Source organism: Oncorhynchus mykiss, chromosome 13, assembly GCF_013265735.2.
Source record: "Oncorhynchus mykiss isolate Arlee chromosome 13, USDA_OmykA_1.1, whole genome shotgun sequence".
Classification (NCBI taxonomy): domain Eukaryota; kingdom Metazoa; phylum Chordata; class Actinopteri; order Salmoniformes; family Salmonidae; genus Oncorhynchus; species Oncorhynchus mykiss.
In genome coordinates this window covers 58,932,423-58,958,754 of record NC_048577.1, presented here as the reverse complement: position 1 = coordinate 58,958,754, position 26,332 = coordinate 58,932,423, and the positions used below count along the sequence as shown (strand labels likewise).

Genomic DNA, 26,332 nt, shown 5'->3' with positions numbered 1-26,332 from the left:
ACTGAATATTTACCCTTTTTCTCAATTTCTATTTTTTTCCCTCTGTTTAACTTTTTCTCCATATCTCTCTGTTTTCACTTCCCTTATTCAGGTGAAATATTAGGTTGCAATATTAGGTTTATATTCCAGGCTCGGAAAGTTGCTGTGATACCTTTTGCTGCGATGCAATCTATCGTGAAATTGGGGGCCACTATTTCACTTGAGTCAGTGATGTGAAACAAGAGAGATATTTGGTTTGGATTTCAGGCTGGGAAGAAGTTGTGATCATAAGGGCCACCCTGTTTATTTAACTTGTGAAGTGAAACCATGGGGAAACTGAGTGATATTCACTTTGTATTTCAGGCTATAGGGAAGTTGTTCTCTGATATAAGCATTGAGGCTGAGGCCACACCTGTGGCCAGTGGTGGTGTGTCCAGTCCTGGATGTCCTGGACTTTAACCATGCCCCCAAGGGCTTTTCCAACCAGGACCTACCAAATAAACCCCTCTACTCTAGAGTGAATGGTGACTTCCTCTGAGCAAGTGTAGACCAGTCAGTCTCTTGTTAATCAGACAGTGGGTTGTGGGTTCCTCCTCTTGTTAACCAGACAGTGGGTTGTGGGTTCCTCCTCTTGTTAACCAGACAGTGGGTTGTGGATTCCTCCTCTTGTTAACCAGACAGTGGGTTGTGGGTTCCTCCTCTTGTTAACCAGACAGTGGGTTGTGGGTTCCTCCTCTTGTTTAAAAGTCCAATGCAGCCATCTTTATCTCAATATCAAATTATTTCTGGGTAACAATGAAGTACCTTATTGTGATTGTTTTCAATAAAAATGCCCCCCCTCCATTTTCTCAAGCAAGAATTTAGCTAGGACTGTCTGGGAGTGGTCTGAATGGGGAGGGGGAAACTGAAAATGATCTGTTATTGGCAAAAAGGTTTGGAACTCTCTTTCTTATTGGTCTAATAACTCATTAGATCACATGGTGATGTCACAAGGCTGGCCAAAACTCCATCCCACCAAAACGGTGAAATCTTGCATGGAGCCCCAGATCGAGGGAGATTATCAGTGGTCTTGTATGTCTTCCATTTCCTAATAATTGCCCCCACAGTTGATTTCCTCAAAACAAGCTGCTTACCTATTGCAGATTCAGTCTTCCCAGCCTGGTGCAGGTCTACAATTTTGTTTCTGGTGTCCTTTGACAGCTCTTTGGTCTTGGCCATAGTGGAGTTTGGAGTGTGACTGTTTGAGGTTGTGGACAGGTGTCTTTTATACTGATAACAAGTTCAAACAGGTGCCATTAATACAGGTAACGAGTGGAGGACAGAGGAGCCTCTTAAAGAAGAAGTTACAGGTCTGTGAGAGCCAGAAATCTTGCTTGTTTGTAGGTGACTAAATACGTATTTTCCACCATAATTTGCAAATAAATTCATTTAAAATCCTACAATGTGATTTTCTGGATTTTTTTTCGCATTTTGTCTGTCATAGTTGAAGTGTACCTATGATGAAAATTACAGGCCTCTCTCATATTTTTAAGTGGGAGAACTTGCACAATTGGTGGCTGACTAAATACTTTTTTGCCCGACTGTAAAACACAGGAAATGATGTTTGTGACTGCACTGGGGCTTTAAACTGATGGTCTTACTCTCAGACATTATTATTATTATTTTAATTTTAAATTTCACCTTTATTTAACCAGGTAGGCCAGTTGAGAACAAGTTCTCATTTACAACTGCGACCTGGCCAAGATAAAGCAAAGCAGTTTGACACCAACAACAACACAGAGTTACACATGGAATAAACAAACACACAGTCAATAACACAATAGAAAAAAGGTCTACATACAGTGTGTACAAATGAGGTAAGATAAGGGAGGTAAGGCAATAAATAGGCCATAGTGGCAAAGTAATTACAATTTAGCAATTAAACACTGGAATAATAGCTGTGCAGAAGATGAATGTGCAAGTAGAGATACTGGGGTGCAAATGAGCCCAAAAAAATAAAAGGATGGGGATGAGGTCTTTGGATGGGCTATGTACAGATGGGCTATGTACAGGTCCAGTGATCTGTGAGCTGCTCTGACAGCTGGTGCTTAAAGTTAGAGACGGAGATATGAGTCTCCAGCTTCAGTGATTTTTGCTATTCTTATTAAGCCTACACCTTTTGTTTACTAAGCATGTGACAAATAACATTTGATGTGATGATTTGAGTGACATAGGCTTGGATAAAAGTTTGTTAAATGGATCACTCACATGCATGATACTGTGTTGTAACAGTTGGTTACTCTCTGTGTATCATAAGGAAGATGAGTGATGGTCAAAGGCATGGGCTTTATCATCTTCATCATCATTAAATATATATATTTTATTATGTTCAATTCTTTATTTTAGATGTAGTTTGTTAATATGTAGCTAAATCAATAGTATATACGTGTGTTTTTTGTAGGTGACGTCATGGTGGGGGTAGGAGGTACAGGAGGATATATTCTTAAATCATCCGCCAACCAACCAGCTCCCTGGCCTAGTGAATTGATGGGAGAGTACCACCGGAGCGCGAGGGGAGGCGCATCGGGCACGCGGCTCACCCAACTCCCACAGCTCGAGCTCACTATATTCAGCGGCTCCGGTGCGCTCGAAACTTTATTCACTCCAGAGTCCAACACAGAGACGGACCTGTCGAGCTCTCTCTATTCCCCACTGCAAGCTAAGCACTCACTGGATAGAACACACGGACAACTTTTTACAGAGCTATTTCCGCCTCTCTATTTTTGGTTTTCATTACGGGACTTAAACCTGGGATTGTACCATTTAAAAAAGACGCACTTTTTGTTGTTGAAATATTTAAATGTCATGGTTTTTCATGTTCATTGTATAAATCATAATTTTTGGGTATAGTACTCGAAATATTTGAGAACAAGGGAAACTGTTACACATGTTTTCCAACCTCTGAAGAAGACTTAACAAGTTACTCGTCCTTGGGGGTTCGATAACAAGTGCAATGATTGCCAAGGTCTTCTGTTGGGATTGCCTTACTGCTCAACTCGTCTAAGGAGCCAGCCATGTCCTTTTGTCTGCTCTACTTCTGTCACGGAGAGAGGGCTCGGAGTGGCGGACGCGCACGAATGTGAATTACATTGCAGTCAACTACCCTACTTCAAAGCACTTCAGATATCCGCACAGTTCCCCAAACAAGTGTTTAGGAGTTGTACCGCGGGCGACTGAACGGGACTACTCACATGTTCCTCTCTCCAAGGGATGGTTCTTGATCATCCGCGGGCAGGAGCGACTTTGCGGCTCCTACAGCAGGAGACGTTTTCTTGTTTTGGGGGAAATCGGAATTAAAGGGAAATGAGACCTGTACTTTGCTACTTCCTGCTCTGTACATCGTACCTGCTGAATGCTGTTGCTGAGGTATGATAGACATAAGGGCTTTTCGCAACCACTTTCTACGGGTTTGAATAAGACTATCCATGGTGGCAGGCTACAGTCAGGCACAGTGCATGCCTCTCTCTCTCGCTGTCACACTCTTGCTGGCGCGGGGGGTCGTTTTGCGGGGTTGAGTGTGGGGGCGAATGGGTAGAGGGTAGTCTAGGGACTTCGGGGTCCTGGTGCTGTCCTTAGCGCGCATTTGTTCTGGAGAAGGGGCTTTGCTTGCCAGTAGTCGACATTGTTGCATGTTGTTTTACAAGTTGTGGGACACAACTATTTATAGACTTAACAATTGAGTAATACGGTACTTGTCACAAAGTGCATAGATTTAGCATATTTTGGATACACGTTATTTTGATTTTGCAAACATATTAGGTCTACTTGTATTTATATATAAAATGTTCTTTCTCAACCATTTTGTGCTGACTTTGTGCATATTAAGTCATAAAAGACTATTAGATTTTTTTTTGTGCTATTTAATCTGCTAAAAAACGAACAAACAAGAAGCAAACTTGTAGCCCTGAGGCGACACAAATGTTTTGCAATATCAGCACCACCCCACTTGCCATATGAATGCATTGCATAGAACGCTTTCAGAAACAAGCATTGTAACTGCACCAAGAAACATATTTGACTTCTTTTTGGCGGTCGATCCAAATCTGTTTATGCGTGAGCCAACTGTGACAACGTTATGGTTGAGCCAGCCAAACGCTTTCATGGGAACCGCACTTGGGATATATAAATAGCCTAGGCTCTGTCGCTGTGAGGCCGAACACTCCTTCCAGCTTTAGAGAGAAACCTAGTATCCGCAACAAGTCACAAGTGCAAGTGTAGCGGACGGCCTATGAACAAGACTCAGAGAGCCGAACATGCATGCTGTAATGGGCACACCTTTGCGTCATTTTTCCTCTCCATTAACCTGCATTAATAAGTCAATAATAGATAATGACGCAATGTATGCGTTCTTTTACAGTCCATGTGTGTCTTTAATCTTCATTGTAATCGTTTTGTCTTGATTTTGTGTGTGTGTAGGAAGTCCCGCAGGAGTTGATAGAGAGACTGTCCCACAGCGAAATCCACAGCATCAGCGACCTCCAGCGGCTATTGGACTCCGAGATAGACGCCCCCGTAGGTAAATTCTGTCTCTTGATACTTTCACGCACACGAACTGTGATTCCATTCCACTGAACTTTGCTCGAACCCCAATCTGTCGCACTGGGCGATACCAGAAAGGTGTTTACTTGTATTTATAAGTCACTTAGAACGGTGTCATAAAATTGACTAGGGGAAAGAACGATGATACCGAATGTATATGAAGGTCGTACAGACGCAGCAGACATTATTTGGGCATACCCGATTGGATAGTGTTACTGATTCAGCGGCAGCAAATGCATATTTTAGTTATTCTCTTGATTCACTGAGTGGGAGTTGCTGGAGCCTGTGGTGCTCTCCGTATCATTCTTACCTTGGGATCTCAGCTGCCAGTCAGCATGCTTCTTCGACAACTGTTGCTATGAAATGAATGGACTGACTGGTCAAGCTGCTCTCGGCACCGAGCGCGTAAAATGCTTTGTGCCCCGCTGCTCGGCCCGGAGACATTTGGCGGGGATTATATGTAGTCATTTGGGTCTTTTTAATTAGCTCATTGAAAACAGACAAACAAACAACAACGACACGGGAGCGTGTTAAGGCAGGGTCTCGTGGAGGAAATGCTCCCGGATTTGTACTCGAGGCCAGGGATGAGGGAAGGCCAGGTTTTCTGGAACATAAAGTGGTGCATCCTACTTGGGAACTGATAACGAAAACACCAGCGCGAGATAAGACGCGTCTGACTCTGTAGTGTACACATGTGACATAGAAGGTGGACTTTCACCGCGGTATTTATTTTCCCGGACTCTATTTAGCAGTTGTCACCCACACTATGCTGGCTTTATGGTACTCAGGGTGCTGTGGCTGTAAACGGATAGGGACATGCGGCGCGTTGAACGGTGGCTGTAAACGGATAGGCGCATGCGGCGCACAGGGTGCAGCGAGCACAGCTTTTCTGCCGCAGTCATGTTCATTGGAGGTGGTTGTCTCTTGTCGAGAGCAATCTAGCTGTCTGTCTCTGGCTCTTTTGAAGGGGAGATTCGGTTACAAGGGTGCGCTGGCACAAACTGTTTGAGTTCACATGAGTCACTATTTACACAGGCCACCCGCCATATATCAAATCTGGGCTTTCCCCAAGTCTGTCTTGTGGATGGAAATGGATAATTATATAATTGGCTTTTTAAACACCTGTGTTGGTAATGGAAGGTCTAGCTCATATACCAACTATGATTTCTATTAACCATATGATTCATGTTGGTGCTGTTGCTCCAAGAAACATTTGCTCCTATTCACTAATTAAATAGCCAATGGGCTTTTCTTTGGTTTGACTTATATACAGGGTTCATTACATCACTCACACCTATGTTGGGGTACAGATACAGGCCTATGTCATTGGTCATTTTATCCACATTTCCTATTGGCAAATTCAGTTAACTTTATTGAATCACCAATGGTTAAACTTGTCTTGTGTCTCCTATCAGATCAACATAGCAATAACATTTCCTTAGATTATCACAACACACAAACACAGCACATGTGGAATATAGCAGGCCTACATTATGAAAGGACTTTTCCTCCACAATTCAGCTCGTCATCATATCGGTTGGACTGAGTGGAGTCTGAAATAGGTCTCAGTAGGGCTGGTTCTAGCAGCTAGCCTTAGCATGAGAGGATGTGTTTATAATTTAATTGAAATGCCTCCCTTCAAACAGTGGAATGTGTTCTGTTACCTGCCTGATTATTACTACCAGTACATACATCTGTCTGGAGGCCAACAGACTGCCTGATTATTATTACCAGTACATACATCTGTCTGGAGGCCAACAGACTGCCTGATTATTATTACCAGTACATACATCTGTCTGGAGGCCAACAGACTGCCTGATTATTATTACCAGTACATACATCTGTCTGGAGACCAACAGACTGCCTGATTATTACTACCAGTACATACAATCTGTCTGGAGGCCAACAGACTGCCTGATTATTACTACCAGTACATACATCTGTCTGGAGGCCAACAGACTGCCTGATTATTACTACCAGTACATACAATCTGTCTGGAGGCCAACAGACTGCCTGATTATTATTACCAGTACATACATCTGCCTGGAGACCAACAGACTGCCTGATTATTATTACCAGTACATACATCTGCCTGGAGACCAACAGACTGCCTGATTATTATTACCAGTACATACATCTGCCTGGAGACCAACAGACTGCCTGATTATTATTACCAGTACATACATCTGTCTGGAGACCAACAGACTGCCTGATTATTACTACCAGTACATACATCTGTCTGGAGGCCAACAGACTGCCTGATTATTATTACCAGTACATACATCTGCCTGGAGGCCAACAGACTGCCTGATTATTACTACCAGTACATACAATCTGTCTGGAGGCCAACAGACTGCCTGATTATTATTACCAGTACATACATCTGCCTGGAGACCAACAGACTGCCTGATTATTATTACCAGTACATACATCTGCCTGGAGACCAACAGACTGCCTGATTATTATTACCAGTACATACATCTGTCTGGAGACCAACAGACTGCCTGATTATTACTACCAGTACATACATCTGTCTGGAGGCCAACAGACTGCCTGATTATTATTACCAGTACATACATCTGCCTGGAGGCCAACAGACTGCCTGATTATTATTACCAGTACATACATCTGTCTGGAGGCCAACAGACTGCCTGATTATTATTACCAGTACATACATCTGCCTGGAGGCCAACAAGACTGCCTGATTATTACTACCAGTACATACATCTGTCTGGAGGCCAACAGACTGCCTGATTATTATTACCAGTACATACATCTGCCTGGAGGCCAACAGACTGCCTGATTATTATTACCAGTACATACATCTGCCTGGAGGCCAACAGACTGCCTGATTATTACTACCAGTACATACATCTGTCTGGAGACCAACAGACTGCCTGATTATTACTACCAGTACATACATCTGTCTGGAGGCCAACAGACTGCCTGATTATTATTACCAGTACATACATCTGCCTGGAGGCCAACAGACTGCCTGATTATTACTACCAGTACATACATCTGCCTGGAGGCCAACAGACTGCCTGATTATTACTACCAGTACATACATCTGCCTGGAGGCCAACAGACTGCTTGATTATTATTACCAGTACATACATCTGCCTGGAGGCCAACAGACTGCCTCATTATTACTACCAGTACATACATTTGTCTGGAGGCCAACAGACTGCCTGATTATTACTACCAGTACATACATCTGTCTGGAGGCCAACAGACTGCCTGATTATTATTACCAGTACATACATCTGCCTGGAGGCCAACAGACTGCCTGATTATTACTACCAGTACATACATCTGCCTGGAGGCCAACAGACTGCCTGATTATTATTACCAGTACATACATCTGTCTGGAGGCCAACAGACTGCCTGATTATTACTACCAGTACATACATCTGTCTGGAGGCCAACAGACTGCCTGATGGGCCAGTAGGCTGCCAGGCAGGCCATTGAAAGACCTTAGACGCCAGCCAGAGGTGTATTTTCAGAGCTTTTGTTGTGAACGGCAGGACAGTAAAGCTAGTTACAGGAGAGAGGGACTGTACAAGGGACTGGGTCCTGCCTGTCAGAAAGTAGAGGGGGGGGTGAGAGAGAGAGATGGAGAGAGAGATGGAGAGAGAGAGAGATATGGAGAGAGAGCGAGAGAGAGAGATGGAGAGAGAGAGAGAGAGAACTGTCAGTTATCTATATCTGTTTGTCCCATGGCATATGTTGCAACCATTGCATCCTAAACCCTTAACCCCTAGCCACTTCTTGAACTCTTATACCTTGTTGACAGATAAGAGTTCTCACCCTCTTCAACTTTGGGAGAAGGGAGGGATGTGTCAGTGTCATTTAGAAGGAGACCTTCAGGGCTTATCTGGTCTTGGCGTGTGTTTTATATGGGTCTGTGCAGTGATGAGAGTCTGCAGTGATGAGAGTCTGCAGTGATGAGAGTCTGCAGTGATGAGAGTCTGCAGTATTGAGAGTCTGCAGTGTCGAGAGCCTGCAGTGTCGAGAGCCTGCAGTGTCGAGAGCAGCCTCAGGGGCATGTAGGAGGTCCATGGTGGACGGGAGGGTGATTGTGTGTGTGTGTGTGTGTGTGTGTGTGTGTGTGTGTGTGTGTGTGTGTGTGTGTGTGAACATGCACGTGTATGTGTTTTGGCGTGTATGCGCTTGTGTGTGTATGTCAGGGAGTCAGTGAAGAGCAGTCAGCAAGGTGATGGTCTCTTCAGACAGGGTGACAGCTGAGATGACCTGCTGAAGTCTCGCCCCCCTGTCCCCCCTGGAGCCAGTCTCCTCTCCCCCTCTCCTCTCATCTTCCCCAGCCTCTTGGTCTGGCCTGTTCTTATCTGTCTATACTGAAGGACTGACAGAAAGGGGAACCTGACTCCTGACATGAGGCCTGAGGTGGAGAGGTGGAGTATCTGTAGCCTGTATTCCTGGCTGCACTTCACTCTACAGGGAAAGGTTGTGCAACAACAACCTGAACCTACAGCTCTGCTCTGCCTGTTTACCTACAGTTGGCAAAAGTTCAGGGCCTGTATTCTCAAAGCTTCTCAGAGTTCTGATCTAGGATCAGTCTTTGCCTTTTAATAAGATTATATGGACATGGGGGACCTGATTCTAGATCAGCATTCCTACTCCGATTAAGACAAAATACTCCCACTGGGGAAAAACTGGTTGAATCAACATTGTTTCCACTTCATTTCAACCCAAAAAATTAATGGAATGATGTTGAATCAATGTGGAAATCTGGTTGGATTACAAAAAAGTAATGACAACTCAACCCAATGTAAATTAAAACTAGACATTGAACTGACGCCTGTGCTCAGTGGGCTGATACACTATCTCACAGGAAGAACCATTTCCATTTCTCCATGACCAGGGTGTGAGGAATGCCTACTGGAGGCAGAGAAGTCAGGCGCAGGAGAGCAGACGGTGTTACAACGGTGCAGTTTCATAATAAAAATCACAGTGAACAAAAACAATAGATACAATGGGACAGAACCCCTTGGTGCGCCAGACATAACGTGCACATACACTTACAATAAACAATTCCAGACAAGGACATGTGGGGAACAGAGGGTTAAATACACAACATGTAATTATGGAATTGGAACCAGGTGTGTGGGAAGACAAGACAAAACAAATGGAAAATGAAAGGTGGATCGGCGATGGCTAGAATGCCGGCGATGCCGACCGCCGAATGCCGCACGAACAAGGAGAGGGACTGACTTCGGTGGAAGTCGTGACACAGGGCCTGTATTCATAAGATGTCTCAGAGTAGGAAAGGCAACACTGATCCTAGATCAGCACTCCTACTCTGAGATACTTTATGAAAACAGGTCCAGAAGTGCTGTGTCAGCAGGTAGCATGCTGACAGTGAAAGGGGGAGTCAAACATAGAGAGAGAGAGAGACAGAGAGAGAGAGAGACACACAGAGAGAGAGAGAGACAGAGAGAGAGAGAGAGACAGTCTCCTACCTAATAGAGGGAGTAATTTAGGAGTCATCAGAGGCAGTGTGATTCATGGCTGGAGACTGAGAAGGCTGCTGCAGGCAGCAGGCGTGTCATTACCAACAAGCCTTTACCTAAACCTTACCTGGAGTAGACAGGAGAGAGGAGGAGGGGGGTTCCTTACAGAGGTAGCATTATATCTTTCTCTGTTTTTTCTTGTTTACTGTCTGTCTCTTCCTCTCTCTCCTTTATTTTTTCTTTCTCTCTCTTGCTCATTCAGTCTGCTTCTGTGTCTTCATGCTTGCCTCTCTCTCGGTCTATCCATATCCGTTTCTCTCTTCTCCCCTGTCTCTGTCTATCCTTCTCTCTCTCTCGCTCTAATCACTATGTCCATCCATCTCCCTCCCTTCCCCCTCCCTCTCTCTTTCTCTCCCAGCCTGCTTTCTTCATGTAGAAAGGAAAACAACAGAAAGGTCTTTTGTGATGCTGAAAAAGCAGTAGTCAGTCCATAAAGGACTCCTTTATATGGCGTCTCCTTTTCTCTCTCCAGCCACTCTGACATGGCCTGTCTCCTCCCAGTGTCCATTGCCGTGACGCCCTCCCTGCTTGTCTTCCTTCTTCTCTGCCTGCCCCTCCCTCCCTCCCTCCCTCCCTCCCTCCCTCCCACTGCCTGCCTCCCCCTCTCCTTCCCTCCCTCCCTGCCTGCCTCCCCCTCTCCTTCCCTCCCTGCCTGCCTGCCTCCCCCTCTCCTTCCCTCCCTCCTTGCCTGCCTCCCCCTATCCTTCCTTTCCTCCCTCCCAACCTGCCTGCCTCCCCCTCTCCTTCACTCCCTTCCTCCCTGCCTGCCTCCCCCTCTCCTTCCCTCCCTGCCTGCCTGCCTCCCCCTCTCCTTCACTCCCTCCCTCCCTGCCTGCCTCCCCCTCTCCTTCCCTCCCTGCCTGCCTGCCCCCCCCTCTCCTTTCCTCCCTCCTTGCCTGCGTCCCCCATCCTTCCTTCACTCCCTCCCTCCCCCTATCCTTCCTTTCCTCCCTCCCAACCTGCCTGCCTCCCCCTCTCCTTCACTCCCTTCCCACCTAGAGAGAGAAAGGGGGAGACTAGATAGAGAGAAATTAAGGGGGATTGAGAGGTAGAGAGGTAGGGGGTAGAGAGATAAAAAGGGAGAGAGAGAGACGGGGAAAGGTAGAGAGAGATAAAGAGAGGGAGAGCAAGAGAAGGAGGGATGGAGGAAGAGAGAAGGGTAAACGGAGAAAGGTTAAGGGGCGAGTGAGAGAGAGACAGAAAGAGAAGCAGGCTGGGAGTTCTGTCAGTGACCCAAAGCGTTAAAAGGTTGTTAGGTGGAGACATCAGGCAGCTGTCACAACCTGTTTCACTGACAGGAGGGCAGACAGGACAGAGTGTGTGTGTGTTAGTGTGCGTGTCTGAATGTGTGCTTGCACGTCCTGCGTGTCCATGCGTGCATGTTTGTGTGTCTGACTGAGTGCATATGTGTGTGTGTCCGTGTATGCGTGCATGCGTGTTTTAGCGTGTGTGTTTGTGTGCCTTAGTGTACATGAGCCTACTTGACACAGTGATACCTATAGGTTTTGTGTTGGGCTAAACGGCAGGGAGACTGGGCTACCCAAGCAGAGCAGGTAAACATTAATCACTTCCTCTAGGGAGGGAAATCTTTTCTGGGTCACAGCTGTCTGACTGGGACGGTAGGTACCCTAGCTGTTATAAGCAAAAGATAGCTGGTTCAAATCCCAGAGCCGACTAGGTGAAAAAAATCTGTCAATGTGCCCTTGAGCAAGACATTTAACCCTATTTGCTCCTGTGGTTGCTCTGGATAAGAGGGTCTGCTAAATGACTCGAATGTAAATGACTGACTAGCTGGCAGAAGCAAAGGCCCGCTCTCTCTCTCTTCCCACTGCCTGGGAAATGTTTAGGCTTGACAAGGCCTCGAAATGCAGCATACAGATGTAAATAAATAAGCAAACAGAGGTTTATATAGACCTTGTACAGGAGAAGAAAAGCCTTTTAAACGTCTCATCTATAGCACAAAGGAGCTGTAAGTGAAGTCCTTGTGTTTACCTGAAGGCTTTGTCTAATGGTTGACTCTGGGCTTTACGTTGTTATGAGCATAGTGAGTTGAGTTCTGATGTGTGTGTGTTTAGGTTTCCGTTGTGTGTGTGTGTGTTCAGTATATGTGAACAGGTATGAGGTTGTGTCCCTTGAACAGGTGGGCTACCAGAGAGAGGACCCACCTGATCTGTAAACAGTGTCTCAGAAAGCTTCTGGACAGTCCAGCCTCTGTTCCCTGATCCACTGAACAGCCCTTTATCGTTTTACTGCTGTGTGTGTGTGTGTGCGTGCACGCCAGTCATGAGTGTGTGTGTGTGTGTGTGTGTGTGTGTGTGTGTGTGCGTGCACGCCAGTCATGAGTGTGTGTGTGTGTGTGTGTGTGTGTGTGTGTGTGTGTGTGTGTGTGTGTGTGTGCACGCCAGTCATGAGTGTGTGTGTGTGTGTTTGCGGTCTGTACCATGAGTGTGTGTTACTTTGGCACCAGATCCTATAATAAAATGCATACTCTGGGTGGGGACCAAAACAAGCTGGGATTATCAGATGACCATGACTGTAATAAGGTGAGCAAGCTACAGTAAACTGTTAGCGTTCAGTTAGCTAACAGCCCTGCACTGTACTGTGGCACCATGACTGTAATAAGGTGAGCAAGCTACAGTAAACTGTTAGCGTTCAGTTAGCTAACAGCCCTGCACTGTACTGTGGCACCATGACTGTAATAAGGTGAGCAAGCTACAGTAAACTGTTAGCGTTCAGTTAGCTAACAGCCCTGCACTGTACTGTGGCACCATGACTGTAATAAGGTGAGCAAGCTACAGTAAACTGTTAGCATTCAGTTAGCTAACAGCCCTGCACTGTACTGTGGCACCATGACTGTAATAAGGTGAGCAAGCTACAGTAAACTGTTAGCGTTCAGTTAGCTAACAGCCCTGCACTGTACTGTGGCACCATGACTGTAATAATGTGAGCAAGCTACAGTAAACTGTTAGCGTTCAGTTAGCTAACAGCCCTGCACTGTACTGTGGCACCATGACTAAACATAATTGCACTCAACGTAATTGTACACTTTCTGCCAAAAGTCAACATTTAAGCAAACATTTCCTATAAATAGTGATGTAAAACCACTAATTAGACTACTTGGCTGATGGGGATTGATGACCACCTGTGAAACGACCACCTTGGTTTACATTACAAGATGGCCACGTGTGTGACTCAACTGTAGCCGCTGCATTCCTTCTGTGAAAGTCTCCCCCTCCTCCCACTGTGTTTAGTAATGGGTGAATAAGACTGAGCATGTAATTACACACTAAGAAAAGAGGCTTCCCTAAAGGTTATTTTGGAAGGGTGATGGTTCTATGCGGAACCATAAGGATTCAATGAACCCATTGAGCCCTTCGATGGTTCTTTGCAGTTCAGAAAAGGGTTTCTCTGTTAGTGATAATTAAAATGTAGGGGTGGTGGCTCATTAGAATATTTCGGGGCATGGTTTGCTCAAAGCTCATTTTGTACAACCGTGAGTGAGAGTGTCATTCCAGTTGATATCACCTGTGTTGTTATGATGTATCATTGCAAATCTGACTATGTCCAGTGACTGTGCCTTGTGACAGACTCACATATGGCCTTATGTCAACTGAGAACTGTTGTCTACCTCAGTTCTCACTTTTCTCCTCAGCGAGTCCCAGCAGTTCCAGGCCTAGCACACCTGATCCAACTTGTCAATTACCACAATAATAACACCTATGGGATTCAAACAATATAATATGGCTAACTAAAATTACAACATTTATGGTTCTTCAAACAGTACTACATAGAACATTTAAGATTGATGAAGGTTCTTTATAGAACCATTGTCCATAAAGGTTCTATAAAGAACCTTAAAAAGGGCTCTGTATAGCTCCAAAATGGGTTGTAACCATAGCGGAACCCTTTTTTGGTGCTATATAGAACCTTTGATTAATGGTTCTGTATAGAACCTTAGGAAAGGGTTCTATATAGCACCAACAAGAGATCCTGCATCAATCTTAAATGTTCTTTGTAGTACCGTTTGAAGAACCATACAGGTTTTTAAGCAAAAGAACCCTATTTATCATTATTTAGAAGCATTTCGTTTTAGTGTGTACATTAAGGTCTATGGCATGGTTTGAAACATACTATCTAGATCATGTTTAGTGTGTACATTAAGGTCTATGGCATGGTTTGAAACATACTATCTAGATCATGTTTAGTGTGTACATTAAGGTCTATGGCATGGTTTGAAACACACTATCTAGATCATGTTTGCTGTAACCCCTACTGGAGGAGGCTTGTGGTCGACTGTTTTGCAGCTGAACAACTATGATGATGGTGATTATTGTCGAGGTATGACATCATCAACCGTCTGCCAAGCCAATAAAGGCGGTTCATTTAACTCATTAAGCCGGTGACTAGGAATGTTTGTTGTGTAGAAGCAGGCTCCATAAAACATCAACGGAGGAAATGACGTAGTCTTTAGGTGAGGACCACACTAGCCACTTGTACCACAATGTAATTCACCTCCAATTAATTAAGCTCTAGTGGGCTTGTAAAGTGTCACTAATGTAGGCTTGAGTGGTGAAACTGGGGTGAACGTGCTTGGTTGAGTAAGCTTCCTTTCTCTGTGTGTGTTTGTGTGTGTTTGTGTGTGTGTGTGTGTGTGTGTGTGTGTGTGTGTGTGTGTGTGTGTGTGTGTGTGTGTGTGTGTGTGTGTGTGTGTGTGTGTGTGTGTGTGTGTGTGTGTGTGTACGTGTGTGTACGTGTGTACGTGTGGATGAGTGAGTCTCTGCGACTGTGTGTGTCCGTGTGTTTGTGTGTGTGGGCGTGAGTGTCTGCGACTGTGTATGTGTGTGCGTATGTGTGTGTCGAGACATTGCATTAACACGGCTGCCTTCTGTTTTGACGAGGTGCGGAAAATGAGGTCATCGAAGAGACCAAGCCGATGCAGAAGCATCATAAGAACTACTCCCAACAGCATGGCTACTCAGACCTGAAGAGCTCACAGATACACAGCCGACGCAAGAGGAGCGTTGGTAGGTCTGCAACGCCACACAATCATCACATTACAACACATTACAACACAATACAGGGTTCACACACACAGGCTACATTTGAACCAAGGCATGACAATGAATGGATATGATGTTAGGTTGTGTTTACTGAGGCACTTATAATGAAGACAAGACATCTATCTACCAAATGTTTACCCTAGGATTCATGGGAGATTATCGCTGGTGAGGAAAGGGAGGGGTTACCGGTCTAGGGGAGCCTATGATTGGCTGTGGCGTGTAGATCTAAGACACACATGTCGGGAGGAGAAAGAAGTATCCTTAAGCGAGGAAATTCCAGGCATTCAGTGTTCATGTCTCAACTCGCCGGGCCTTGACTTGTATTACCTGGGAGAGTGCCACGCGGGTATAGGCATCCTCTGATAGAGGTCTGGAGAGGAGCCTAGTGTGTCGCTTGTAGGGATGTGTGACGGACGGGGTTCGAACCCGGGTCTTCCATATGACTGTATTAGCCCACTAAGCCACTCTTCAGGTACTCCTCACACAAGAAGTCTCCGGGCCTTAGTTACAGCCTGTAACTATGGGTTCTTCCTGGTTAGATTATGTACCATACCAAGAGGATGAGTAGTACTGCAGATGTTGTTGGCATCCAAACAAGCACTCACTCACTGTACTGTGTGCACGCGCACCAGCCTCGTTGTATAATGGTGGCATATTGTACTCGGTACTCTATTCTTTCTGGAGCACACCACAGGCTTCTCGGGGCATCACGTCTCAAATGAAGGGCTGGTCATGCCTTGCCTGCTGTTTGAATATACGTGCCAGTCACAGGAGGTTGGTGGCACCTTACTTGGGGAGGACGGGATCGTGGTAATGGCTGGAATGTTATCAAACACATGGTTTCCATGGTGCCAGTCCATTTGCTCCGTTCCAGCCATTATTATGAGCCGTCCTCCCCTCAGCAGCCTCCACTGGTGTCAGCACCCTTAGAAACAGGCGCATTATTCATGTCCTTTATCATAAGCCCTACATGCAGACATAAGGCTGTTTGGCCTAATCTAGCTGCATTAGAGCAGAACAAAGGAGCAGTCTTTCTCTAGAGTCTCCACTCACTCAGTTACTACCCAAACTCCTCAGGTCATAGGTCACGTCTCTTTATGTGGATTTGTCATCTTTTCCTTTGTGAATCTTCCTGGATCAGCCTTTAGTGCTGGTTAGGGTTTGAATGTGGTTAGGAGCTGATCCTGAATCAGTGATCAGTGATGTAGATGACATACTTAAGGGTGCTCAGAGATCTGAGTGTGTGTAGGGGTGAAAGATAAGAATAGCATACGTTCTGAAAGTAGTGTATCGTCCGATGGTCAGAAAACCAATGTACTGCTTCTAGCCAGTTCAATGATACAGCATCTAACAACCATTATAAACTGGGTAGAACGAGCGCTGAATGCTGATTGTCTGAAAGCCGTGGTATTTTACGTATTTTATTAGGATCCCCATTAGCTGCTACAAAAGCAGCAGCTACTCTTCCTGGGGTCCTCACAAAACATGAGACAGTATACCAGGGGTATGACAAAACATTTATTTTTACTGTTCTAAATACGTTTGTAACCAGTTTATAACAGCAATATGGCACCTCGGGGGTTTGTGGTATATCTCCAATATAGAACAGTCCTTAGCCGTGGTATATTGGCCATATACCGCATCCCCTCGTGCCTTATTGCTTAACTGTACTACATCGTTTCATTAAAAATCATCTGAGTGTATATCTAAGTACCTCTCTTTCTCCTCCCCCCTCTCTCTCTCTCCAGAGGAGGCGGTGCCTGCGGTGTGTAAGACGCGGACGGTGATCTATGAGATCCCGCGCAGCCAGGTGGACCCCACGGCTGCCAACTTCCTGATATGGCCGCCGTGCGTGGAGGTCAAGAGGTGCACGGGATGCTGCAACACCAGCAACATGCGCTGCCACCCCTCACGCAGGCACCACCGCACCGTTAAGGTGAGAGAGGAATGCAGTTTTCACACACGCACACGCACGCACGCGCACACACACACAAACACACACACACACACACACACACACACACACACACACACACACACACACACACACACACACACACACTTTCCTCCCATTCACTTGGGTAAGTGTACAGTAAATCATGCAGGTTGATTCAGTACAAAAGAAGTGCTTAGGACATGTTCCCTCCCTCCCTCCCTCTGTCTCTGTCTCCATCCCCCTTCACCAGGCATTTGGCCTTCTCCCAAAATGTATTGTATACTCCCACACTCCGTTTTAGCCCCCTCGACGCCACCTCTCCCTCCCTCCCTCCCTCTCTCCCTCCATCTCTTGGTTGGTGAGGGTCCAGGGTGTCTGTGCCAGGCAGGGAGAGACGGTACTTGGGTGGGAGGGAGGTAGTAAGGGTAGAGGGCTACAGCTAGGGCAGCAGCTGGAGGGTAGATCAAGGAGCACCAGCAGAGAGAGAAAGAGGGAGAGGTGAATGAGACAGAGGAGAGAGAGAGGGGGAGGGAAAGAGAGAGATGGGAGAGAGAGAGAGAGAAAGAGAGGGAAGGAAAGAGAGAGAGAGATGGGATAGAGGAGAGAGAGAGGAAGGGAAGGAGAGAGAGAGGGAGGGAAAGAGAGAGAGGGGAGAAAGAGAGAGAGATGAGGGCAGAGAGAGAGGGAGGAAGAGAGAGAGAGAGAGAGAGAGGCCAGAGAGATAAATATGGCGACAGAGATAGAAGCAGACAGAGAGAGACAGAAATACAGCAGTGTATGGTATGGTAAACAGGTTGTAAAGCCCAGTTGCCATCTGTGTGTCTTGACTGTCCTGCGTGTCCCATTCCGGCAAGCCCCTGTCACAACTCTCTGCCTGTGTTCCTGTAAGCAGGCAGAGAGAGAGAGAGAGGGAGGGAGAGAGAAGGAGTGTTGGGTGGGGGGAGTGTTCTAGCAGTATTTTACGGTAACTAACACCCCTTGTTAGTCTGAAAAACCCCCTGCCTCTGTTTCTCCTCAGAGGAGACACCGCTGACTTCAGTTGGGATGTGTTCCTGGTCTATTTACACTTCAGCTTGTTACTGCTTCTGGTCCCTGTGTGTTTATCTATCATGGAAGCAAGCAAAGTACTGTGCAGTGTAGGATGGCTGGGAACGAATAGGGGGAGCATAGGAGCACATCCTGTTCTTAAATATCTCTTGAATGTGTGTCTTTGCTGATCTTGTGTGTGTGTATGAGACAGTATCGCTGTACTCTATCCATCGTGCTGATCTTGCCTGGTCACATGCTGGTGAGACATGGTTATCAGCTGTCATGCAAACCTCCACTGCTGCACCATGCCAGGGCTTCAGCTTTGGAGATAGCGCCGCGATATCCGCTAGCCAGAGTAATAACAAAAATACCATCACCAGTTTCCTGGCTCAGCAGTACTGGCCAGTCAGCTTTCAAAGGGATAGGCGGCCATTTTGTGTCAGGACATTGGCTATCTGGGGTGCAGTTGCAGAAGTGGTCTAGCGTTCTCCATAGAGGACTGAGTGACTGGGAGGAACAAGTGGTCCACTGTGGCTCTCAGTGGGTACGGCAGTGCTTAGTCATGATGTCTGAGTGGCCTCCACTGTAGTCTCTCCCTCACCTGGCCTGTCTGCTTGCTTGTCTGTCTGCCTCCTTGACAGCTCACTGTCCTTCTGTCTGTCTGTCCACTCCTTAAAAGAAGCCCAGGGGGAAAACACTACAATGTTAAGCTATGCTTTCAGTGAGAGGGTTATGAGGACTGGTGTGGAGAAAGAGCAGAAGATGGACAGAGGGTTGGGTCTGGGACAGTGTCTCAGAATGCCCTCTCTTGTGGTCGCCCTCCGTGTCCTCCTCCTGACCCCCTTGGATCCCTTTCTTCATACAACACAGGGACAGGGAGCAGGGGGGAACCCTGGAGCCAGCCGTGGGCGGCGGTTTTGTGGGGAGGTTTTCCGTGTTGGACCAGGGAGGGAGCTGAGAGAGAGAGGCTCTATCCCGGTAAAGGTCAACCGACGGGGGTTTTGTGGGGAGGTTTTCCGTGTTGGACCAGGGAGGGAGCTGAGAGAGAGAGGCTCTATCCCGGTAAAGGTCAACCGACAGGGGTGACTCCAGTCAGCAGACATTCAGGATATTTGGTGTGAAGAACATTGTCTCCTCCTGCCAAATGTTTTCTTTCCCGTCTTTAGGAATAGAGCTGAATGGGGTCCTCTCTCTCTAACTCTAGGTCTCGCCAGCCCCAGATGTTTTCCTTGTGCTAGATGTGAGGGATGGAGGGTTGGAGGGATGGGAAAAGAACGCATTGTGGGTTTCTTTCCACCTTGTGCCGTGATGGATTTCAGTATTGGAGCTAAATGCACTTTATTTATTTTTCCCTTTTCTTTCTCCTTCCATTTCTCTCAGTAAAGAGTCTGTCGCCCTGCTGCTGTACGTTTCTCTCAGTAAAGAGTCTGTGTCGGCCTGCTGCTGTACGTTTCTCTCAGTAAAGAGTCTGTGTCGCCCTGCTGCTGTACGTTTCTCTCAGTAAAGAGTCTGTCGGCCTGCTGCTGTACGTTTCTCTCAGTAAAGAGTCTGTGTCGACCTGCTGCTGTACGTTTCTCTCAGTAAAGAGTCTGTGTCGCCCTGCTGCTGTACGTTTCTCTCAGTAAAGAGTCTGTCGGCCTGCTGCTGTACGTTTCTCTCAGTAAAGAGTCTGTCGGCCTGCTGCTGTACGTTTCTCTCAGTAAAGAGTCTGTGTCGGCCTGCTGCTGTACGTTTCTCTCAGTAAAGAGTCTGTGTCGCCCTGCTGCTGTACGTTTCTCTCAGTAAAGAGTCTGTCGGCCTGCTGCTGTACGTTTCTCTCAGTAAAGAGTCTGTGTCGGCCTGCTGCTGTACGTTTCTCTCAGTAAAGAGTCTGTGTCGCCCTGCTGCTGTACGTTTCTCTCAGTAAAGAGTCTGTCGGCCTGCTGCTGTACGTTTCTCTCAGTAAAGAGTCTGTGTCGGCCTGCTGCTGTACGTTTCTCTCAGTAAAGAGTCTGTGTCGCCCTGCTGCTGTACTGTGTCGGCCTGCTGCTGTACGTTTCTCTCAGTAAAGAGTCTGTGTCGCCCTGCTGCTGTACGTTTCTCTCATTAAAGAGTCTGTGTCGCCCTGCTGCTGTACGTTTCTCTCAGTAAAGAGTCTGTGTCGCCCTGCTGCTGTACGTTTCTCTCAGTAAAGAGTCTGTGTCGGCCTGCTGCTGTACGTTTCTCTCAGTAAAGAGTCTGTGTCGCCCTGCTGCTGTACGTTTCTCTCAGTAAAGTGTCTGTGTCGGCCTGCTGCTGTACGTTTCTCTCAGTAAAGAGTCTGTGTCGGCCTGCTGCTGTACGTTTCTCTCAGTAAAGAGTCTGTGTCGGCCTGCTGCTGTACTGTGTCGCCCTGCTGCTGTACGTTTCTCTCAGTAAAGAGTCTGTGTCGCCCTGCTGCTGTACGTTTCTCTCAGTAAAGAGTCTGTGTCGCCCTGCTGCTGTACGTTTCTCTCAGTAAAGAGTCTGTGTCGCCCTGCTGCTGTATGTTTCTCTCAGTAAAGAGTCTGTGTCGCCCTGCTGCTGTACGTTTCTCTCAGTAAAGAGTCTGTGTCGCCCTGCTGCTGTACGTTTCTCTCAGTAAAGAGTCTGTGTCGGCCTGCTGCTGTACAAGCCTGGTTTATTCACTGGCCAAGTCATCAAAAAGTCTAACTTTAAATAGACTTGGCCTGGGGGGATCGTGGCAGATCTAGTCTCTCTCTCTCTTTCTTTCCAGTGCTTTGGTCCATTACTGATAAGCCAGACAGTGTGTGTGTGTGACAATGAGAGGGGGAGTCGGCCTAATAGCCCTCCATGGTACTGTGGGCTATATTAGGATCTGGCTCTGGCAGTGATTGTAGAACTGCTGTAGATGCAATTCAATGGTCAGACATGTCAACAAAGGATTAAAGGAATTAGAGAGAGAGAGAAAGTGGGGGAGTGGGGAATGAGAGAAGAAGAGAAACAGAGAGGGGATAATGAATGAGAAAAAGAGAGAGAGAAGAGGTGATGAGGAATAACAGAGAAAGATAGAATGAGATAAATAAAAATACAGAGACTGTTTAAGTAGTCAGCTCCATCATCGTAGCATTACCTTAACTCTCCCCTTATTTATCCTTCTCCCTCACTCCCCTCTCCATCCCTCCCTCTCTCTCTCTCTCTCTCCCTCTCTCTCTCTCTCTCTCTCTCTCCCTCACTCCCCTCTCCGCCCCTCCCTCTCTCTCTCTCTCTCTCTCTCTCTCTCTCTCTCTCTCTCTCTCTCTCTCTCTCTCTCTCTCTCCCTCACTCCCCTCTCTGTCCCTCCCTCCCTCTCTCCCCTCTCTGTCCCTCCCTCTCTCTCTTTCTCTCTCTCTCTCTTTCTCTCTCTCTCTCTCTCTCTCTCTCTCTCTCTCTCTCTCTCTCCCTCACTCCCCTCTCTGTCCCTCCCTCTCTCTCTCTCTCTCTCTCTCCCTCACTCCCCTCTCCGTCCCTCCCTCTCTCTCTCACTCCCCTCTCCGTCCCTCCCTCTCTCCCTCTCTCTCTCTCTCTCTCTCTCTCTCTCACTCCCCTCTCCGCCCCTCTCTCTCTCTGTCTCTCCATCTCTCTCTCTCTTACCCTCACTCCCCTCTCCGTCCCTCCCTCTCTCTCTCTCCCTCTCACTCCCCTCTCCGTCCCTCTCTCTCTCTCTCTCTCTCTCTCTCTCACTCCCCTCTCCGGCCCTCTCTCTCTCTCTCTCCCTCACTCCTTCTCCGTCCCTCTCTCTCTCTCTCTCTCTCACTCCCCTCTCCGTCCCCCTCTCTCTCTCTCTCCCTCACTCCCCTCTCCATCCCTCTCTCTCGCTCACTCCCCTCTCCATCCCTCCCTCTCTCTCTCTCTCCCTCACTCCCCTCTCCCTCTCCTTCCTTTCCCCTCGCCTTCTCTCCGTTTCTCTCCCCTGCACCCACTCTCTCTCTCTCACTCCCCTCTCCGTCCCCCTCCCTCTCTCTTTCTCTCTATCTTTTTATTCCCCACCTCAACCCCTCTCCTTTCTCTGCTCCATCTTTCCCATCTCTTTCCATCTCCTCCTGTGTGAGTGTGTGTATTCAAGGCCCCAGCTGTGGTGATGAGCTGTGGTGCACTGCATTGCATTACAAGGTTCTGATAGGTTCGTCAGTGCTGCTTGCCCGGGCCTGCTGGTTAGATACAGTCATCTGTAAAACAACAGGGGGTTCTGGGAAGCAGACCCTGCTCTGAGGACAAGAGGGTCTAGTGAGGACTGTGTGCGTGTGTGTGTGTGTGTGTGTGTGTGTTCTCCCACAGGCTAAAGCAAACAGTCAGTCAGACTGACAGAGAATAGAGCTGTCACTTCCCTCTTTTAGTTGTAGTTTGACCACTAACTAGTCTTGGATATCCCAGACATTGGAGCAACGTCAGCTAGGCAACGACACTAGGACTGGGGAGGATGTCGGCTTCTCTCTGACAATTCAAAAAGGGAGGGGGGGGGGGGTCGTTCTGGGGAGGGTCCTCTTCAGACAGATAACCTTCTCAACAAAAGAGACCACAGAGAACACTAGTCTAGTAGGACATTGGGGAGTAGGAGAGAAATCAGAAAGACTAGGAGTAGGAGAGGGTTACCTCATCTGCCTGGCTGGCTCAGTCTCTGTGGGAGTGTGTGTAACAAGTATTCCCGTTTACTGTGTGTGTGTGCGTGCGTGCGCCTGTGTGCACATGCTTGCGCCTGTCTGCCTGTGTGTGTGTGTGTTGCTCCTCTGTGCCGTGTGTTCTCCCCTAACGCGCTGCCTGGGACAAGACCATTAGTGTTGAGGCAGCAGCAGTAGAGAGATGAGAGTGCTACTGAGGGGAGCCGAGGGGAAGAGAGGCCACAGAGTAATGAAGTGTTGATGCCTGTTGGATCAAAGCTGGAGGCTAGAGGGTCAGGAGGATATAGGTGCAGGATCCACACGTCTCTACTGACCCTGACTTTAAGGAGCCTCCTCTGACCTTTTGACCTCCACACACACACACACACACACACACACACACACACACACACACACACACACACACACACACACACACACACACACACACACACACACACTTCCTTTCCCTCATTCATCAGACAGTCAGTCAGTCAGTCAGGACGGAGGCAGTAGCTACTAGCCGGGGCCTGTCCTCGTGTGGGACCTGGTTGCGGGGTGTTTCATAAATAAAGGGACGAGTTGACGGCCATACAGTCAGTGTGATTAATGTGTGTGTGAGGCGTCCTGTGGATTACGTGAGAGAGGGATGAGGGGGATGGAGGGGGGAGAGGGGAAGTGAAGGGGGTCCCTGTTTGAAGTTGGTGCAGCTGTGAAGTATTTTCATTTTGATTTGGTCCCAGATTTTCTGCTAAATGGTGAGGGTTAGTGTGTGTGTGTGTGTGTGTGTGTGTGTGTGTGTGTGTGTGTGTGTGTGTGTGTGTGTGTGTGTATCTGGGGGTCACCCACTGTGTGCCAGAGACCATGAAGCTGGACAGATTCTAGAACTTGGGCCAGATCTGGACCGTCTGGAAATCATCTGCTGAAATAAGAAATGTAATTCAACATTTTTTAAATGTATTTTTATTCTTTCTTCATTTCCATCCCTCCTTTCCACTCCTCGTCTCCTGTCCTCCCTTTTGAACTTCTGCTTTGACTTCATCCTCTCTCTTGCTCTCGCCCTCAGAGTTTAAAGCTGTTTCTCTCTATCAAACCTGAGTTCAAATATTATACATTTGAAATCTTTCAAATACATTGAGTGTTTGCTTTAGCCTGCCTTGAGTGCCAGGTTTGCACTTTTGGGACATTTTTATTGGTTCCATTACAAGTTCAATAAAGTACAGCTAAAGTATATACAATTATTTCTAATAGTATTTGAACCCAGTTGTGGTCTGTTTGATGTTAGTTACCTACATGTTGCATGTGTTCTGTGACTCTTCCTGCTTTAAAGGGTGTCAAGGCCCATTCTGTTTGCTGTGCTTATCAGTGTCCCAGAGCCCAGCCCTGCTGGGGAACACACCACTAGACTACACCCCTACACTACACCACTACACTACACCACACTACACTACACCACTACACTACACTACACCACTACACTACACCACTACACTACACTACACCACTACACTACACCACTAGACTACACCACTACACTACACCACTACACTACACCACTACACCACTACGCTACATCACTACACTACACCACTACACTACACCACTACGCCACTACACTACACCACTAGACTACACCACTACACTACACTACACCACTACACCACTACACTACACCACTACACTACACTACACCACTACACTACACCACTACACCACTACACTACAACACTAGACTACACCCCTACACTACACCACTACACTACACCACCACACCACTACACTACACCACTACACTACACCACTACCTTACACCACTACACTACACCACTACCCTACACCACTACACCACTACACTCCTCGCCACTACATGTTGGATCTTCATTTGATCACCCTGTTGTTGCAGGATTTATTCTGCACAGCAGGAAATGCAAATTTATAGTGTATTAGAGGTTTAAAAAGGCTTCTAAAGTTTATAATTTCTACTTTAAAATGTCAGACTTGATTTGCCTTAACTGAAAATCTATCAGCCTCAACAAAAATTCACATTTCCTGTTGCTGCAGGATAATTTTCCTGCTTTGAGAAACTGGTCAAATTAAGATCCAACATTTGTACCTACTCTCTCTATTGGATAGACTAAACTAAAATCTGTAGCATTTTTATTCCAGTTTTCTTAAAAACCCCATCAACATTTCAGTCCACAGGACATTCATCAGAATGGTAGAAAACATGAAAAGATAAAGACAAGGTAATATGGGGTGTTTTCGCTGTCATCCCATACTTGTGCCCACAGGACCTCGACAGGGTAGTGATTACCTGTCAGACCACTGTCAGGCCAAACACTTCATATAAACACCACTCTTACCTAGCTCTAATTACCATTTATGATAAAGGAGAACATTCCCTCTTCACCTCTATCTCGTTACCTCTCTCTATGTTGTTCTTTCTCTGTCTGTCTCCATCTCCTTCCCTTCCTTCCTCTCTTTCTGTCTGCCTTTCTGTCTCTTTCTCTCTGTCGCTCTCTCTGTCGCTCTCTCGCTCAATTCAAAGGGCTTTATTGGCATGGGAAACATATGTTTACATTGCCAAAGCAAGTGAAATAGACTAGAAACAAAAGTGAAATAAACAATCTCGCTCTCTCTCTCTCTACCTCTATATCCTTCCCTCTACCACCTTGTTTACATTTTCTAGTCTATAATTTTTTATAATTTTCACCTCCCTTTCTGGGAGAGTGTTTTACTCTTCATTTCTGGTTTCTGGCAAAGAGTGGTTTCCAATTTCCACTACTATCAGTAGGAGTACTCTTAGTTTAGATTGAGTCACAGCCTAAGTCATGAAAAGCATCTTGTGCAAGGTGGTATGGTGTGTGAGTTCTGGTGTGAGGACATGGGAAGGAGCAGGAAAGGAATGCAGGAGAAATGACATCTCTTATTGGACGCTTGGATGTTGGATATTTGATGATGGTCATGCTTGGTGACAGTAGGAAGGAGAGGCAGACAGTCTGCGGTCGAGACGATCTCCACATACACATTTGGTGACACACTGGGAGCTGAGAGAGAGAGAGAGAGACTGGTGTGAAGAAATCAAATGCTTTTTCTCAGCCCTCCCATTGGTTTCCATTGGCATTCCTGCCTGCGTGCCTATGATAAATGCTCTTCTTGTTTCCTTTCTTCACCCCACACCCTAATCCCCCCTCAGCACCCCTTATAACCCCCCATCCGCCCCTAATCCCCCCTCAGCACCACTTATAACCCTCCATCCGCCCCTTATCCCCCCTAAGCACCCCTTATAACCCCCCATCCGCCCCTAATCCCCCCTCAGCACCCCTTATAACCCCCCATCCGCCCCTAATCCCCCCTCAGCACCCCTTATAACCCCCCATCTACCCATAAATCCCCTCTTCTCAGAGTCGAAAGCGTTGGGGGATTTGCTGCCTGCCTGTCTGTCCATCACTTTCAAAGCCCTGGTCATTGAGTTCCTCATGAGGATCACCCTTCAGGATCACCCTGAACAGGAGGAGGGAATCTATTCCTTTTTCCATTAAAACCAGACTGTCAGACAGACAGATAGAGAGACAGCCCCCTCTATCTCCCTCCTGCCTTCTCTGCCCCTTATACCCCCCT

The 26,332-nt window shown here is 47.0% G+C and overlaps 1 protein-coding gene across 5 annotated transcripts in view; it reads left to right on the top strand.

Moving 5' to 3' along the window:
* Positions 1-2,578: 2,578 nt before the first annotated feature.
* Positions 2,579-26,332, top strand: part of LOC100136119 (platelet-derived growth factor subunit A) — a 37,341-nt gene continuing 13,587 nt past the window's right edge. Inside the window, exons 1-4 of one of the 5 annotated variants that reach the window (XR_005035619.1) lie at positions 2,586-3,384; positions 4,435-4,534; positions 14,990-15,115; positions 16,900-17,087. Coding sequence is in view for 1 of the 5 variants with exons in the window: in XM_036941738.1 (XP_036797633.1) it covers positions 3,322-3,384; positions 4,435-4,534; positions 14,990-15,115; positions 16,900-17,087 (477 nt within the window). In the remaining 4 variants the exon portion in view is untranslated. Of the gene's footprint in view, positions 3,385-3,769; positions 4,281-4,434; positions 4,535-14,989; positions 15,116-16,899; positions 17,088-26,332 lie in introns of those variants that run through there. The other 4 variants (XM_036941738.1, XR_005035620.1, XR_005035621.1 and 1 more) reach the window with 4 other exon arrangements.